This window comes from Salvelinus namaycush, chromosome 2, assembly GCF_016432855.1.
Source record: "Salvelinus namaycush isolate Seneca chromosome 2, SaNama_1.0, whole genome shotgun sequence".
Classification (NCBI taxonomy): domain Eukaryota; kingdom Metazoa; phylum Chordata; class Actinopteri; order Salmoniformes; family Salmonidae; genus Salvelinus; species Salvelinus namaycush.
The window spans coordinates 1,706,212-1,721,655 of NC_052308.1; the positions used below are offsets into that span (position 1 = coordinate 1,706,212).

Consider the following 15,444-nt stretch of genomic DNA (forward strand, 5'->3'; position numbering starts at 1 on the left):
CCGTTAGGGAACGCCTCCTCTGTGAAGTGCGCGTGTGCAGAATCTCAATTAGACCTTGTACTCCTTCTAAACAGCGCACTTTTCTTTTTTCTTTTTTTACTTTGTCAAAGAGTAAAATCTAGTGCACTGTGTTCGTAACAGATTCTAGTTTTTGGAACAGAAAAATGTATTGAGATCAGATGTTTCATCGATGAGAAAATAAGCAGAATGTCGGCCCAGTTTCAGCTAGTTCCATCCTCTCCCACATCCGTTTAGAACGTTTTCTCACCCCCAAATGTCCAGTGGACTTCCTCTCACCACCATATTTGGTGGTGAGAAAACGTTCTAAACGGATGCTTCGACTTTATAGCCCCTGTGACGTATCTGGGTTACCCCTTCTGTCTGTGGTACAGTTGACAGAGATGAGGTAAGGGGGGCAGGGGATGTCTATGAGGGGACATACAGGAGGAGAAGGAAACGTGTCACATTAATAAAGGTACTTACACTAACAAATGAAATACATTTGTGTCAAACTATTTAAGATTGTGTGTAATTAGATACAATGAAATGTAACACAGTATATCGCACATACTTGTTATTTTAATACCTTTTTTAATAACTTAAAGTTACTTTGAGAAGAAAAAATCCTGGCTATAGGCTATTAATTGCAGACAAGTTGCTGCTATGCATTTGTTATTGAACAATTTAGTGTTTGTGTCCTCCTTATCAGCCAGTGTGTGTGTGTGCGTGTCTGTGTGTGCAGGTCACAGGTGTGTGATAGTGAAGGGGGGCTGGACTGCGTGGGAAACTCAGCTTCCATTCCCATCCCAGCTCACAGACATCAGAGCTAGCCAGCAGTCAGCTCACAGACATCAGACCTAGCAGTCAACTCACAGAGAGACGGAACAAATGTGGCTGTATTTAGTCATCTTTGGTGAGTTATGTTTTTATCAAATTTAATGACTGTGCTAATAATTTGAAGTTGGCATGGAATTTGGGATACTTTACATTTGATACATAATTCAATATCATTGCAGAATTCTTGATGTGACTATCAGTTGCCATTCACTGTTTGAATGTTTTCTATCTGAAGGCCTTGAAGTGTGTCTGATTTTGAGGCAACAAGAATATTGTTTCTGTTGTGTACTTTGTGTATCACCAAAGACCTTAGAGTTTAGCCTACAAACCTTTGCAGAAATGAAAACGGAGGACAATGTTTTGAAAGCAATTCTTATGGGAAAATTCTGAGGAAGTTTCTCCGTTTTATATAATTGTGTACCTAGGCCTATGTAACCGGTGTGAAATGGCTTGCTAGTTAGCGGGGTGCGCGTTAATAGGGTTTCGATCGGTGACGTCACTCGCTCTGAGACTTGAAGTAGTTGTTTCCCTTGCTCTGCAATGGCGGTGGTTTTTATGGAGCAATGTGTAACGATGCTTCGTGGGAGGCAGCTGTTGATGTGTGCAGAGGGTCGCTGGTTCGAGCCCAGGTAGGGACGAGGAGAGGGACGGAAGCAAAACTGTTACACCTAGTCCTGAATTTCAGCAAGTTTTCCCTGATTTAACGTAATTTAATCATTCTATTCTGTTTCGTTTCGTTCTGTTCTATTCTAGTCAAGGTTAATAATATTGTAAGTGTTTCTATCTTAGTTAAATTATTTCACACTGAGTGTACAAAACATTAGGAACACATTCCTAATATTGAGTTGCATCCCCTTTTGCCTTCAGAACAGCCTCAATTCATCGGGGAATGGGCTCTACAAGGTGTCGAAAGCGTTCTACAGGGATGCTGGCCCATGTTGACTCCAATGCTTCCCACAGTTGTGTCAAGTCATATACTACCCACCACTGCGACCTGTATGCTCTCGTTGGCTGGCCCTCACTACATATCCGTCGCCAAACCCACTGGCTCCTGGTCATCTATATGTCTTTGCTAGGTAAAGCCCCGCCTTATCTCAGCTCACTGGTCACCATAGCAACACCCACCCGGAGCACCCGCTCCAGCAGGTATATTGCGCTGGTCATCCCCAAAGCCAACATTTCCTTTGGCCGCCTTTCCTTCCAGTTCTCTGCTGCCAATGACTGGAATGAATTGCAAAAAATCTCTGAAGCTAGAGTCTTATATCGCCCTCTCTAACTTTAAGCATCAGCTCTCTAAGCAGTTTACCGATCACTGTACCTGTACACAGCCCATCTGTAAATACCACACCCGACTACCTCATCCCCATTTTATTATTTACCCTCTTGCTCTTTTGCACCGCAGTATCTCTACTTGGACATCATCATCTATCACTCCAGTATTAATGCTAAATTGTAATCATTTTCGCCTCTAGGGCCTATTTATTGCCGACCTCCCTACTCTTCTACATTTGCACACACTGTACATAGATTTTCTTTTCTTTTGTGTTATTGACTGTACGTTTGTTTATGTGTAACTGTGTTGTTGTTTTTGTCGCACTGATTTGCTTTATCTTGGCCAGGTCGCAGTTGTACATGAGAACTTGTTCTCAACTGGCCTACCTGGTTAAATAAAGGTGAAATAAAATAAATAAATATATAAATAAAAGTCAGCTGGATGTCCCTTGGGTGGTGAACCATTCTTGATACACACAGGAAACTGTTGAGAGGGAAAAACCCAGCAGCGTTGCAGTTCTTGGCACAAACCGGTGCGCCTGGCACCTACTACCATACCCCGTTCAAAGACAGTTAAATATGCTGTCTTCCCCCTTAACCCTCTGAATGGCACACATACACAATACATGTCTCAAGGCTTAAAAATCCTTCTTTAACCCGTCTCCTCCCCTTCATCCACACTGACTGAAGTGGATTTAACATGTGACATTAATAAGGGATCATAACTTCACCTGGATTCACCTGGTCAGTCTGTCATGGGACGAGCAGATGTTCCTAATGTTTTGTACACTGTGTATCTTTCCTTTCTCGTATAGGATGTCTGTCAGTGTCTGTCCCGGCTCCAGCGGTGGAGCAGGGAAGGAGTTGTGTGTTCCTGACCAGTTCCCGTAACTCCAAGAAAATGGAGGCGGGTCGCGTTAACGGGACAATCCAGTACTGTGCCCACACTAACTGCTGTGTCGGCTTCTTCCGTATTATCGAGGGCCAGCCAGTGGCAGAACTACAAGGTGATATTTATTTGATTTTTTAAAATAATAATTTCATTTTAGTTAAAGTAGTGCCATATTGTTTCAATTCATTTATAAAGTGAAAAAAGTTAGGTTTTAAATTAGACCATTTGCATTTGTGAATATGAAATGTACCTAATATTATTAGCAGTTGAATGAAATATACTAAATCTTTATCAATGTCAGAATTTCTGAAATAAATCATTATATCACTACAAGGTGATATGGCAGGGCCGTAATTATAATATATACAGTCGTGGCCAAAAGTTTTGAGAATGACACAAATATAAACTTTTACAAAGTCTGCTGCCTCAGTTTGTATGATGGCAATTTGCATATACTTCAGAATGTTATGAAGAGTGATCAGATGAATTGCAATTAAATGCAAAGTCCCTCTTTGTCATGCAAATGAACTGAATCCCCTCAAAAACATTTCCACTGAATTTCAGCCCTGCCACAAAAGGACCAGATGACATCATGTCAGTGATTCTCTCGTTAACACAGGTGTGAGTGTTGACGAGGACAAGGCTGGAGATCACTCTGTCATGCTAATTGAGTTCGAATAACAGACTGGAAGCTTCAAAAAGAGGGTGGTGCTTGGAATCATTGTTCTTCCTCTGTCAATCATGGTTACCTGCAAGGAAACACTTGCCGTCATCATTGCTTTGCACAAAAAGGGCTTCACAGCAAGGATATTGCTGCCAGTAAGATTGCACCTAAATCAACCATTTATCGGATCATCAAGAACTTCAAGGAGAGCGGTTCAATTGTTGTGAAGAAGGCTTCAGGGCGCCCAAGAAAGTCCAGCAAGCGCCAGGACCGTCTCCTAAAGTTGATTCAGCTGCGGGATCAGGGCACCACCAGTACAGAGCTTGCTCAGGAATGGCAGCAGGCAGGTGTGAGTGCATCTGGACGCAGTGAGGCAAAGACTTTTGGAGGATGGCCCGGTGTCAAGAAGGGCAGCAAAGAAGCCACTTATCTCCAGGAAAAACATCAGGAACAGATTGATATTCTGCAAAAGGTACAGGGATTGGACTGCTGAGGACTGGGGTAAAGTAATTTTCTCTGATGAATCACCTTTCCGATTGTTTGGGGCATCCGGAAAAAAGCTTGTCCGGAGAAGACAAGGTGAGCGCTACCATCAGTCCTGTGTCACGCCAACAGTAAAGCATCCTGAGACCATTCATGTGTGGGGTTGCTTCTCAGCCAAGGGAGTGGGCTCACTCACAATTTTGCCTAAGAACACAGCCATGAATAAAGAATGGTACCAACATCCTTCGAGAGCAACTTCTCCCAACCATCCAGGAACAGTTTGGTGACAAACAATGCCTTTTCTAGCATGATGGTGTCACGCCCTGACCTTAGAGAGCCTTTTTATGTCTCTATTTGGTTTGGTCAGGGTGTGATTTGGGGTGGGCATTCTATGTTTTGTTTTCTATGTTTCTTTATTTCTATGTTTTGGCCGGGTATGGTTCTCAATCAGGGACAGCTGTCTATCGTTGTCTCTGATTGGGAACCATACTTAGGTATCCCTTTTCCCTCCTTTCAGTGTGGGAAGTTATCTTTGTTAGTGGCACTTTGCCCTGTAAGCTTCACGTTTGTACACTCACCACGCTGCACCTTGGTCTTCTTCCAGCATCGGCCGTGACAGATGGAGCACCTTGCCGTAAGGCAAAAGTGATAACTAAGTGGCTCAGGGTACAAAACATCAATATTTTGGGTCCATGAATAGGAAACTCCCCAGACTTTAATCCCATTGAGAACTTGCGGTCAATCCTCATGAGGCGGGTGGACAAACAAATACAAACTCCAAGCATTGATTATGCAAGAATGGGCTGCCATCAGTCAGGATGTGGCCCAGAAGTTAATTGACAGCATGCCAGGGCAGATTGCCCTGGACACAGTGAATAGTCAATTCATAGAGAGATTGGATCAAGCTGGATTCCACAAGCTGCAGCAGCTTGAAAATGTGCTGCTACGCGGAGACATGGACAAGGTGGTAGACGAGTATCTTGAATTGAGTTCAAGACTACTGCTGGTGCAGCTGGCCTTGTTTTGGGGTTAATTATACATATCAATTCGAGCTCAGCTGTTTCTAGCGTTATTGGGGAAATGGTGTCAGAGGTGAGAGGTCTCTTCAGTCAGGTGGAAGCTTTAGTAAGGCTGGTCGTCCCTGCCTCCTCTGTAGAGGCTGAGAGGAGTTGTAGTGCCCTGAAGAGGCTGAAGACATGGCTTAGATCATCCATGAGTCAATCAAGGCTGAGTAGTGTGGCCATGTGTCACGTGCACTAAGGAGAAACTGGACAGACTGGACCTTGAAGGAATATGCCAGTCTTTTATCGGTGTCAACGATAAGCGCAAAAAAGGCCTTTGGATCCTTTGCTTGAAGAATGGCAAATCAAAACACATGTCATTGACTGGAGAGGAGATGAGAGGATAGGAGAGGAGATGAGAGGATAGATGACTGGAGAGGAGAGGAGATACTGGAGAGGAGAGGATAGGAGAGGATAGGATAGGAGAGGAGAGGAGAAGAGATGACTGGAGAGGAGATGAGAGGATAGGATAGGAGAGGAGAGGAGAGGAAAGGAGAAGAGATGACTGGAGAGCAGGGGAGAGGAGAGGAGAAGAGATGACTGGAGAGGAGAATATAGGACCAGAGGAGAGGAGGAGAGAGGGCTGGAGAGGAGAAGATAGGAGGAGAGGAGAGCAGAGCAGAGCAAACACCCCTGCTGCCCGCCCAAGTTTACTTGTAAATAAAAACAACAATTTGCTAAACTTTGGCCACAATATCTGGACTTGTCTTCATATAACAATGCAGATATTTCTGTTTATATGGTTGTACTTCATTAATTCCTCATCTCTGCCGTTACATAAAATGAAACAAGAAAAGGTAAAAAAAATTTTTTAAAAAACAGAGAAATGTAATACAATACACTATTAGATATTATTGTAAAAAATTAAAATAAAATAAAAAGTTCATCCCATGGCTTAGTGAATTTGTAAATATTTTAGAATGGCAGGAAATTAGTTTTCCCATGTTTATGTTGTTGACTCCATGGCTACGGCCTTGTGATAGATGTCCACAGACATGTCATACACCAGACACAATTAGACCAAATACCAGATTTAAATTAAAGGCACAATGTGAAATTTCAACAGCATTTCTCTGCCTCTTTGCTTGATAATCTGAGGAATGGGGCAGGCGAAATGTAACCTCTCTCATTCATAAACAGTCCAAACTAAATCCAAATAGCCTAAATGTGGCATTTGTGTACACCTCTGTTTATCTGTCATTCTCTATAGGTTGCAAAATGGTAGTCGGTGGCTGCCTAGATCCTGCCTGCTTTACATCAACCACCCATGTAGACTACATCAGATGTGAGTGCAGCTCAAACCTGTGTAATGGCAACATCACCTGGAACGCAGAAGAGAAGCAACCTCAACTCAAACACTCATCTTACTCTGCAGGTATGGATACTTTTTGTTTACTCGTGATTTTATAGTATAAATGCCTAATAGTGTTAATGTGTGTTTGTGATTGCATCATATTCATTTCCTTCTCGTCTGTCCAGTCAACCTTGTGAGATCACTCCCCTCCACTCCTCTTGTCTGCCCACCTTGTGAGATCACTCCCTTCCACTCCTCTTTTCTGTGTTCTGTTGTTTAACCTTGGAACCAAAGCCTAGCGTGTGAAGTCCCCGTCCCCTCACTCCCTGTTCCTCACACCCTTTCCCCTCACTCCCTGTTCCTCACACCCTGCACCCACACAGTCAAACAAACATCTACCCTGCTGTATAAAGACATAGCAAGGTGTCATCCATATACTGTACGCATTTATCACAATGGCGCCATGTACTGTAGACATTACGAATGCAGATTTGACCTACTGCACATTAAAAGCATGTACTTTATTCTGTTCCTGCACTGTGTCTGCAGACATGGTCACGGTCACTGTGGTTGTCCTTGGGATGTTACTGTGTACCCTCGTTGTGGCAGTTAAATGCAGACATCGTTTCAGAGGTTACGGTAAGTTTATGTTTACACAAATATTAATTTGGTAACCTTCTCCAATATAACTTATCCCCTTTTGATTTCAGCTTATTCTACATACACTGAACAAAATTATAAACACAACGTGTCAAGTGTTGATCCCATGCTTCATGATTTGAAATAAAAGGTTTCTCTCAAATGTTTGTGCCCAAATTTGTTTACATCCCTGTTAGTGAGCATTTCTCTTTTTCCAAGATAATACCTCCACCTGACCGGTGTGGAATATCAAGAAGCTGATTAAACAACATGATCATTACACAGGTGCATCTTTTGCTGAGGACAATAAAAGGCCACTCTAAAATGTGCAGTTTTGTCACACAACACAATGCCACATATGTCTCAAGTTTTGAGGGAGCGTGCCATTGGCATGCTGACTGCAGGAATGTCCACCAGAGCCGTTGCCAGAGAATTTAATGTTCAATTCTCTACCGTTTTAGAGATTTTGGCAGTACGTCCAACCGGCCTCACAACTGCAGACCGTGTGTAACCACGCCAGCCCAGGACCACCACAACCAGCTTCTTCCAACTGCAGCATCGTCTAAGACCAGCCTCCCAGACAGCTGATGAAACTGTGGGTTTGCACAACCGAAGAATTTCTGCACAAGCTGTCAGAAACCATCTCAGAGAAGCTCATCAAGATGCTCGTCATCCTCAATAGGTGCAGTTTGGCATCGTAACCGACTTCAGTGGGTAAATGCTCACCTTCGATGGCCACTCGCACACTAGTGAAGTGTGCTCTTCACGGATGAATCCCGGTTTCAACTGTACTGGGCAGATGGCAGACAACGTGTTTGGCGTCTTGTGGGCGAGTGGTTTGCTGATGTCAACGTTGTGATTAGAGTTCCCCATGGTGGGGTTGTGGTACGGGCAGGTATAAGCTACGGACAATGAACACAAGTGCATTTAATCAATGGAAATTTGAATGAGATACCGTGATGACAGAGATACCGTGATGAGATCTTGAGGCCCATTGTCGTGCCATTCATCTGCTGCCATTACCTCATGTTTCAGCATTATAATGCACGTCCCCATGTCGCAAGGATCTGTACACAATTCCTGGAAGCTTCCATGGCCTGCATACTCACCAGACATGTCACCCATTAAGCATGTTTGGGATGCTCTGGATCGAGCTTTGGATCGACGTGTTCCAGTTCCCGCCAATATCCAGCAACTTCTCACAGCCATTGAAGAGGAGTGGGACAACATTCCACAGGCCACAATCAACAGCCTGATCAACTCTATATGAAGGAGATGTGTAGCACTGCATGAGGCAAATGGTGGTCACACCAGATACTGACTGGTTTTCTGATCCTACTTTTTTTTTAAAGGTATCTGTGACCAACAGATGCATATCTGTATTCCCAGTCATGTGAAATCCATAGATTAGGGCCTAATGATTTTATTTCAATTGACTGATTTCCTCATATGAACTAAAACTCAGTAAAATCTTTGAAATTGTTGCTTTATATTTTTTGTTCACTGTATTCTATAACATTTTAGTCATTTTCATCATACTAGTTTAAATATATCCCTTGTATTTCCCATAAGTATATTAAATATATATTTATTGTAGACTGCCACTAGAGTTTGATAAGACGCCCTTGTGGGTGGGGGTTATCAAGAGTTAATGATATGTGAGATTTGGTTCTGGGTGCCGAAATTACATTCACATGACTATTATGATTCATTCCATTTAACCTACTAGCTGGATTCTCCCTCCCTCCCTCCCTCCCTCCCTCCCTCCCTCCCTCCCTCCCTCCCTTTTGTTCACTGACCTTGGTTTTTCCTCAGACCACTTTTCACTTTTGTTGCATTTCAGTCTTTCATTTCTTTTTTCAATCTCGTGATTTCTTATCTTCCTTTTCCTTTTGAGTCATTCCTGGCTGGCTGACTGGCTGGCTGACTGACTGGATGACTGGATAACTGGCTGGATGACTGACTGACTGACTGACTGACTGACTGACTGACTGACTGACTGGCTGGATGACTGGCTGGCTGACTGACTGACTGGCTGGATGACTGGATAACTGGCTGGATGACTGACTGACTGGATGACTGGCTGGCTGAATGACTGGCTGACTGGATGACTGACTGGCTGGATGACTGGCTAGATGACTGACTGACTGGCTAACTGACTGGCTGGATGACTGGCTGGCTGGCTGGCTGGATGACTGGCTGACTGACTGGCTAACTGACTGACTGGCTGGCTGGCTGACTGGCTGGCTGGATGACTGGCTAACTGACTGGCTGACTGACTGACCACCTGCATGCCCCAACACTAATGCAACACTGTATCAGTATGTCACATTGTCTAAAATGTCAGAGTCTATTTGTTTATATTGTATTTTACAATAGGGTGAATCCTAACCTCCTGATGAATCAAACGTTTACTTAGTCTCCCATTGACATCAATGCATGACTATGTGAAAATGTGACTTTATGCTACATTAGGATACACCCGTGCTTTAACAGTAAATGGCTTAACATGGATTCTCTCCACCCGCCTCTTAGATGACAAGCAGCGTCTATCTTTGCCAGAGGAATCTCTGACCTCACTGTGCTCATGCCACATATCAAAGCAGTCTGATATGGACCTGACCAGCATGGAACTACAGCAGGAAAGTATTTACATATTTCACTGGACTTTGTGGGCATTCTGTGAACCTCTTCTCAGCACATTTCAGATTGATTCATTGATTTATTGATATTTCAGATTGTGGGTAGTGGTCACTTTGCGTCGGTGTGGCAGGGAAGTTACCAAGGGACTACGGTGGCTGTGAAGGTGTTCCCTACCTGGTGCAGACAGGAGTTCACAGCGGAGAGGGAAGTGTACGGACTACCACATCTGGTGCATTCTGGGATTGCTCACTTCCTGGGAGCTGGCAGGAAGTCAGATAGCGGAGACTGTGTCCTGCTCCTGGAGCTAGCCACATGTGTGAGTAACACTGTTTACATAGAGAGACGACATCAAATACTTTTTATAAGACATGAAGGGTCATACATGCTTATTATAACAAGTTATAAAGCCTTATACCCGCATGCTTTAATACGTAGTGTTACCATAGTAATTGTCTGATTCTCTAGCTTGGTTTGACATAAATCCTCATTCTGCTTACTGTCCAAAGTTCCCATGCCAGGCTTCATGTTTATTGTTTGTTTAAATACTGATGTATGTTACTGTCATTTTAACTAGATAACCACATGAACGTGACACAAGGGAAAAACTCTGACTTGTCTTTCTATCCAGGGCTCTCTCAGCTCCTTTCTGTCCAAAAACAACAGTGACTGGACGACAACACTGAAGCTGGCCCAGTCTCTGTCTGAGGGACTGGCTTACCTCCATTCTGACTTCTACAGGCATGGTATGTATGGGCCATCATCATCAACATCATTATCATCATCATCATTATCATAATCACCATGGAGATTATAACAGTACATGACCATTGAGGCCAGATCGTTCTTCAAGATGTTCAAACGTTCATAGATAACCAGCATGGTGAAATAATAATCACAGTGGTTATAGAGGGTGCAACAGGTCAGCACCTCAGGAGTAAATATCAGTTGGCTTTTCATAGCCGATCATTCAGAGGTTAAGACAGCAGGTGCGGGAGAGAGAGAGAGGGAGAGAGCGAGAGGGAGAGAGCGAGAGGGAGATCGAAACAGCAGGTCCGGGACAAGGTAGGGTTCCATAGCCGCAGGCAGAACAGCAGAAACTGGATCAGCAGCACGACCAGGTGGACTGGGGTGGGGACAGCCAGGAGTCGTCAGGTCAGGTAGTCCTGAGGCATGGTCCTAAGGCTTCGGTCCTCCAGGTTGGGGGAGAGAGAGAGAGAGGTGGGAGAATTAGAGGGAGCATACCTAAGATCACACAGGACACAAGATAAGACAGGAGAATTACACCAGATAGGACAGGCTGACCCCAGCCCCCTAGCACATAGACTATTCCAACATAGATACTGGAGACTGAGACAGGGGGGGGGGGGGGGGGGGTCGGGGAACCCTGTGGCCTCGTCCGACGGTACCCCCGGAGAGGGCCAACCAGGCAGGATATAACCCCACCCACTTTTCCATAGCACAGCCCCCACACCACTAGAGGGATATCTTCAACCACCAACCTACTACCCTGAGACAAGGCCCACAAAGATCTCCCCCACACCACTAGAGGGATATCTTCAACCATCAACTGACTACCAACCCCACTACCACAAAGATCTCCCCCGCACGAGCCCGAGGGGGAGAAAAACTTGATAGGAAGATCACGTCAGTGACTCAAACCTCTCAAGTCGAGTATAGCACGACGTGATGCACCCCTCCTAGGGACGGCATGGGAGAGCAGTGGTGGATAAAGTACCCAATTGTCATACTTGAGTAAAAGTAAAGATACATTAATAGAAAATGACTCAAGTAAAAGTGAAAGTCACCCAGGAAAATACTACTTGAGTAAAAGTCTAAAAGTATTTGGTTTTAAATATACTTAAGTATCAGAAGTAAATGGAATTGCTAAAATGTACTTAAGTGTCAAAAGTCAAAGTCAAAATAATTTCAACTTCCTTATATTAAGCAAACCAGATGGCACAATTGTCTTTTATTTATTTTATTTACTGATAGCCAGGGGCATAGCGCCAGATCAGAGGCAGTAGAGATGACCAGGGATGTTCTCTTGATTAGTGTGTGAATTGGACCATTTTCCTGTCAAAATGTAACGAGTACTTTTGTGTGTGTCAGGGAAAATGTATGGAGTAAAAAGTACATTATTTTATTTAGGAATGTAGCGGAGTAAAAGTTGCCAAAATATAAATAGTAAGTAAAGTACAGATACCCAAAAAAACGACTTAAGTAGTACTTTTAAGTATTTTTTACTTAAGTACTTTTCCCCACTGTGGGAGAGCACTAGTAAGCCAGTGATTCAGCCCCCGTAATAGGGTCAAAGGAAGTGAATCCCAGTGGAGAGAGGGGAGCCGGCCAGGCAGAGACAGCAAGGATGGTTAGTCGCTCCAGCCTTTCCGTTTACCTTCACACCCCTAGGGTAGACTACGCTCAATCATAGGACCTACTGAAGAGATGAGTTGTCAGTAAAAACTTAAAGGTCGAGACCGAGTCTGCGTCTCTCACATGGGTAGGCAGACCATTCCATAAAAATTGAGATCTATAGGAGAAAGCCCTGCCTCCAGCTGTTTACTTAGAACTTCTAGGGACAGTAAGGAGGCCTGTGTCTTCTGACCGTAGCGTACGTTTAGGTATGTACGGCAGGACCAAATCGGAAAGATAGATAGGAGCAAGGCCATGTAATGCTTTGTAGGTTAGCAGTAAAACATTTAAATCAGCCCTTGCCTTAACAGGAAGCCAGAGGCTAGGACTGGAGTAATATGATCAATTTTTTGGGTTCTAGTAAAGATTCTAGCAGCCGTATTTAGCACTAACTGAAGTTTATTTAGTGCTTTATCCGGGTAGTCGTAAAGTAGAGCATTGCAATAGTCTAACCTAGAAGTGACAAAAGCATGGATTAGCTTTTCTGCATCATATTTGGACGTCACAGTTTAGACAACATACCGTAAAAAAGCTCCAAAGCCAAGCTCCACTGCAGTTTCTCCTGGCCATGTGACCTGCCCAGGAAGACTTTCTCCTGCTCTCACCATGTGGTCAGGAATAACACCTGACCCAATCCTATATGTCGTTTGTCAGTGGCTGTACAGTGTGTGTCTGTGTGTGTCTGATGTCTGTGTGTGTGTGTTCTCAGGGGTACACAAGCCAGCGGTGGCCCATAGGGATCTCAGTAGTAACAATGTGCTTGTGAGGGACGATGGTACCTGTGTCCTGTGTGACTTTGGCTCTTCCACCATCCTGCGCTCATGCGCCGGTCCACACGGCTGGCAGCGCTACATGGTTAACGTACAGGTGGGCCTGTCTTCCCCCTAAACCCCGGCTCCCTTCTACTTCTTTAGGATGTTTTCTCCATTTATTGAACATATAGAGAGAGAGTGACAGAGATAGATTCTATCCATCCTATCCAAAAACAATGCTGGTATATATGCCAGAGGCTGCGGCCCTTAACTGCTACATCATCCAGTCTCTCATTTTAACAGCAACAACAACATGTTTTTGATAGGCAACTTCTGTTTCTACTCTCTCCATAGGCCAGTGTTCAGGCAGCGAGATGATCGTGTTGTTGATACATACACACGCTGTTCAGTTTACATGACTGTTTTCATTTATTTACTTTTCTGCTCTTTTGCACACCAGTATCTCTATTTGCACATGATCATCTGATGATTTATCACCCCAGTGTTAATCTGCTAAATTGTAATTATTCGCTCCTATGGCCTATTTATTGCCTACCTCCTCATGCCTTTTGCACACATTGTATATAGATTCTCTTTTTTTCCCTTACTATGTTATTGACTTGTTTATTGTTTACTCCATGTGTAACTCTGTGTTGTTGTCTGTTCACACTGCTATGCTTTATCTTGGCCAGGTCGCAGTTGCAAATGAGAACTTGTTCTCAACTAGCCTACCTGGTTAAATAAAGGTGAAATAAAATAAAAAATAAAATAAAAATAGTTCAACCGTTCTCCTCTCCAATCTACAGGGCCAGGTGGGGACGTTGTGCTATATGGCCCCTGAGCTCCTGGATGGCTGTGTGAACCTGAGCAGTGGCTGGTGTCTCATACAGGGAGACGTCTACTCCTTAGGAACGCTGCTTTGGGAGCTGCTGATGCGATGCTCAGACCTTTTCATAGGTAGGCTATATATCACCTTTTCATAGGTAGGCTATATATATATCACCTTTTCATAGGTAGGCTATATATCACCTTTTCATAGGTAGGCTATATATCACCTTTTCATAGGTAGGCTATAGGTAGGCTATATTTCCTTGAGCCTTCCTGGAGTGCCAGGTTGGCTGTGTTTGCACTTTTGGGACTATGGCATCTCTTCCGTTCTTAGTTAGTTCATTAATTATGTTTCACTGTTAGCTAGCCAAGCGCATGTGAGATTTGGTTCTGAGATAATTCAATCTCTTAAGAGTTCTCAGTGTTTATCATAACCATTGGGTTACCCTAAGGTTAACCTAAGCTCTCAAAGCGCACTGCCCACAAATGTTTGTCAGTGGGAGACTACCCCCTAACCCTAACACTAACCCTCTGCCTGTGTCTCCCCCTGCAGTCTGCCCGGTGTCAGATCAAACTGTCTTATGAAGAGTTACAAACCATAACCCTAACCTCTGTCTCCCCCTGCAGGCTGCCCAGTGTCAGATCAAACTGTCTTATGAAGAGTTACAAACCATAACTCTAACCTCTGTCTCCCCCTGCAGGCTGCCCAGTGCCAGATCAAACTGTCTTATGAAGAGTTACAAACCATAACTCTAACCTCTGTCTCCCCCTGCAGGCTGCCCGGTGTCAGATCAAACTGTCTTATGAAGAGTTACAAACCATAACCCTAACCTCTGTCTCCCCCTGCAGGCTGCCCAGTGCCAGAACACAGACTGCCCTATGAAGAGGAGCTAGGGGCCAGTCCTTCTTTAGAGCAGCTCATAGTCCATGTATCTGAGAGAAGGGAACGTCCTTCAGTACCCAAACACTGGCAACAGGTAGGCTATTTCTCCAGGAACTATTCAGTCTCAACTATTAGAGGGGTGATGACTGTCTGCCCTGACTGAGTTACTAGAAGATAGTAAACAAACACATCATTCCCAGGTTATTACTGTGTAACTACTGTTATTGTATAAAGTATTAGAGGTGATGACTGTCTGCCCTGGGGTGAGTTTCCCAAAAACAGAAAGATTATCTTTAGCTCTAAGACCACCTGGAAATAATGACAATTAGGTGAAGCATGTTACACTATGTCTTTAGGAAACTGATTAATATGGGTTGTCTGTTGCAGGGCTTGCATGACATTCTGTTGGACAGTTGGGACCATGACTCAGATGCCAGACTGACAGCCCAGTGTGCCAGGGACAGACTAGTGTCTCTAGCCCCCTGCTGCTCTATATGATATATATATATATATACTATTATGGGATATGTAATTATTCCTTAGTCTAGGACCAGACTGACAGCTCAGTGTGCCAGTCTCTACTCTCATGTTGACGTGTGTGTGGTATTCTATTGTATTATATTCTATACTATTCTATAATATTCTCTATTTTTATTTATTTATTTAACCTTTATTTAACCAGGAAGGGCTCATTGAGATTTAAAATCTCTTTTTCAAGAGCGTCCTGGCCAAGATAGGCAGCACCAAGTCATTACAAAAAATTACAGACAGACAACATGAAAAA

General features: G+C 43.8%; 1 protein-coding gene across 1 annotated transcript; it reads left to right on the plus strand.

Annotated features, from left to right (window-relative positions):
- Positions 1 to 274: 274 nt before the first annotated feature.
- LOC120020128 (bone morphogenetic protein receptor type-2-like) lies at positions 275 to 15,158 on the plus strand. The gene is made up of 10 exons (XM_038963595.1): positions 275 to 311; positions 2,925 to 3,116; positions 6,420 to 6,584; positions 9,678 to 9,781; positions 9,877 to 10,101; positions 10,414 to 10,528; positions 12,907 to 13,064; positions 13,756 to 13,906; positions 14,627 to 14,747; positions 15,017 to 15,158. Exons 1-10 carry the CDS (start codon positions 275 to 277, stop codon positions 15,156 to 15,158), a joined length of 1,410 nt encoding a protein of 469 aa, XP_038819523.1.
- Positions 15,159 to 15,444: the final 286 nt, after the last annotated feature.

Coding starts and splice junctions, on each gene's coding strand:
- LOC120020128 (XM_038963595.1), top strand. CDS start 275: ATGTCCAGTGGACTTCCTCTCACCACCATATTTGGTG. Junction 3,117..6,419: donor GCCAGTGGCAGAACTACAAG/GTGATATTTATT, acceptor CATTCTCTATAG/GTTGCAAAATGGTAGTCGGT. Junction 10,529..12,906: donor TTCTGACTTCTACAGGCATG/GTATGTATGGGC, acceptor GTGTGTTCTCAG/GGGTACACAAGCCAGCGGTG.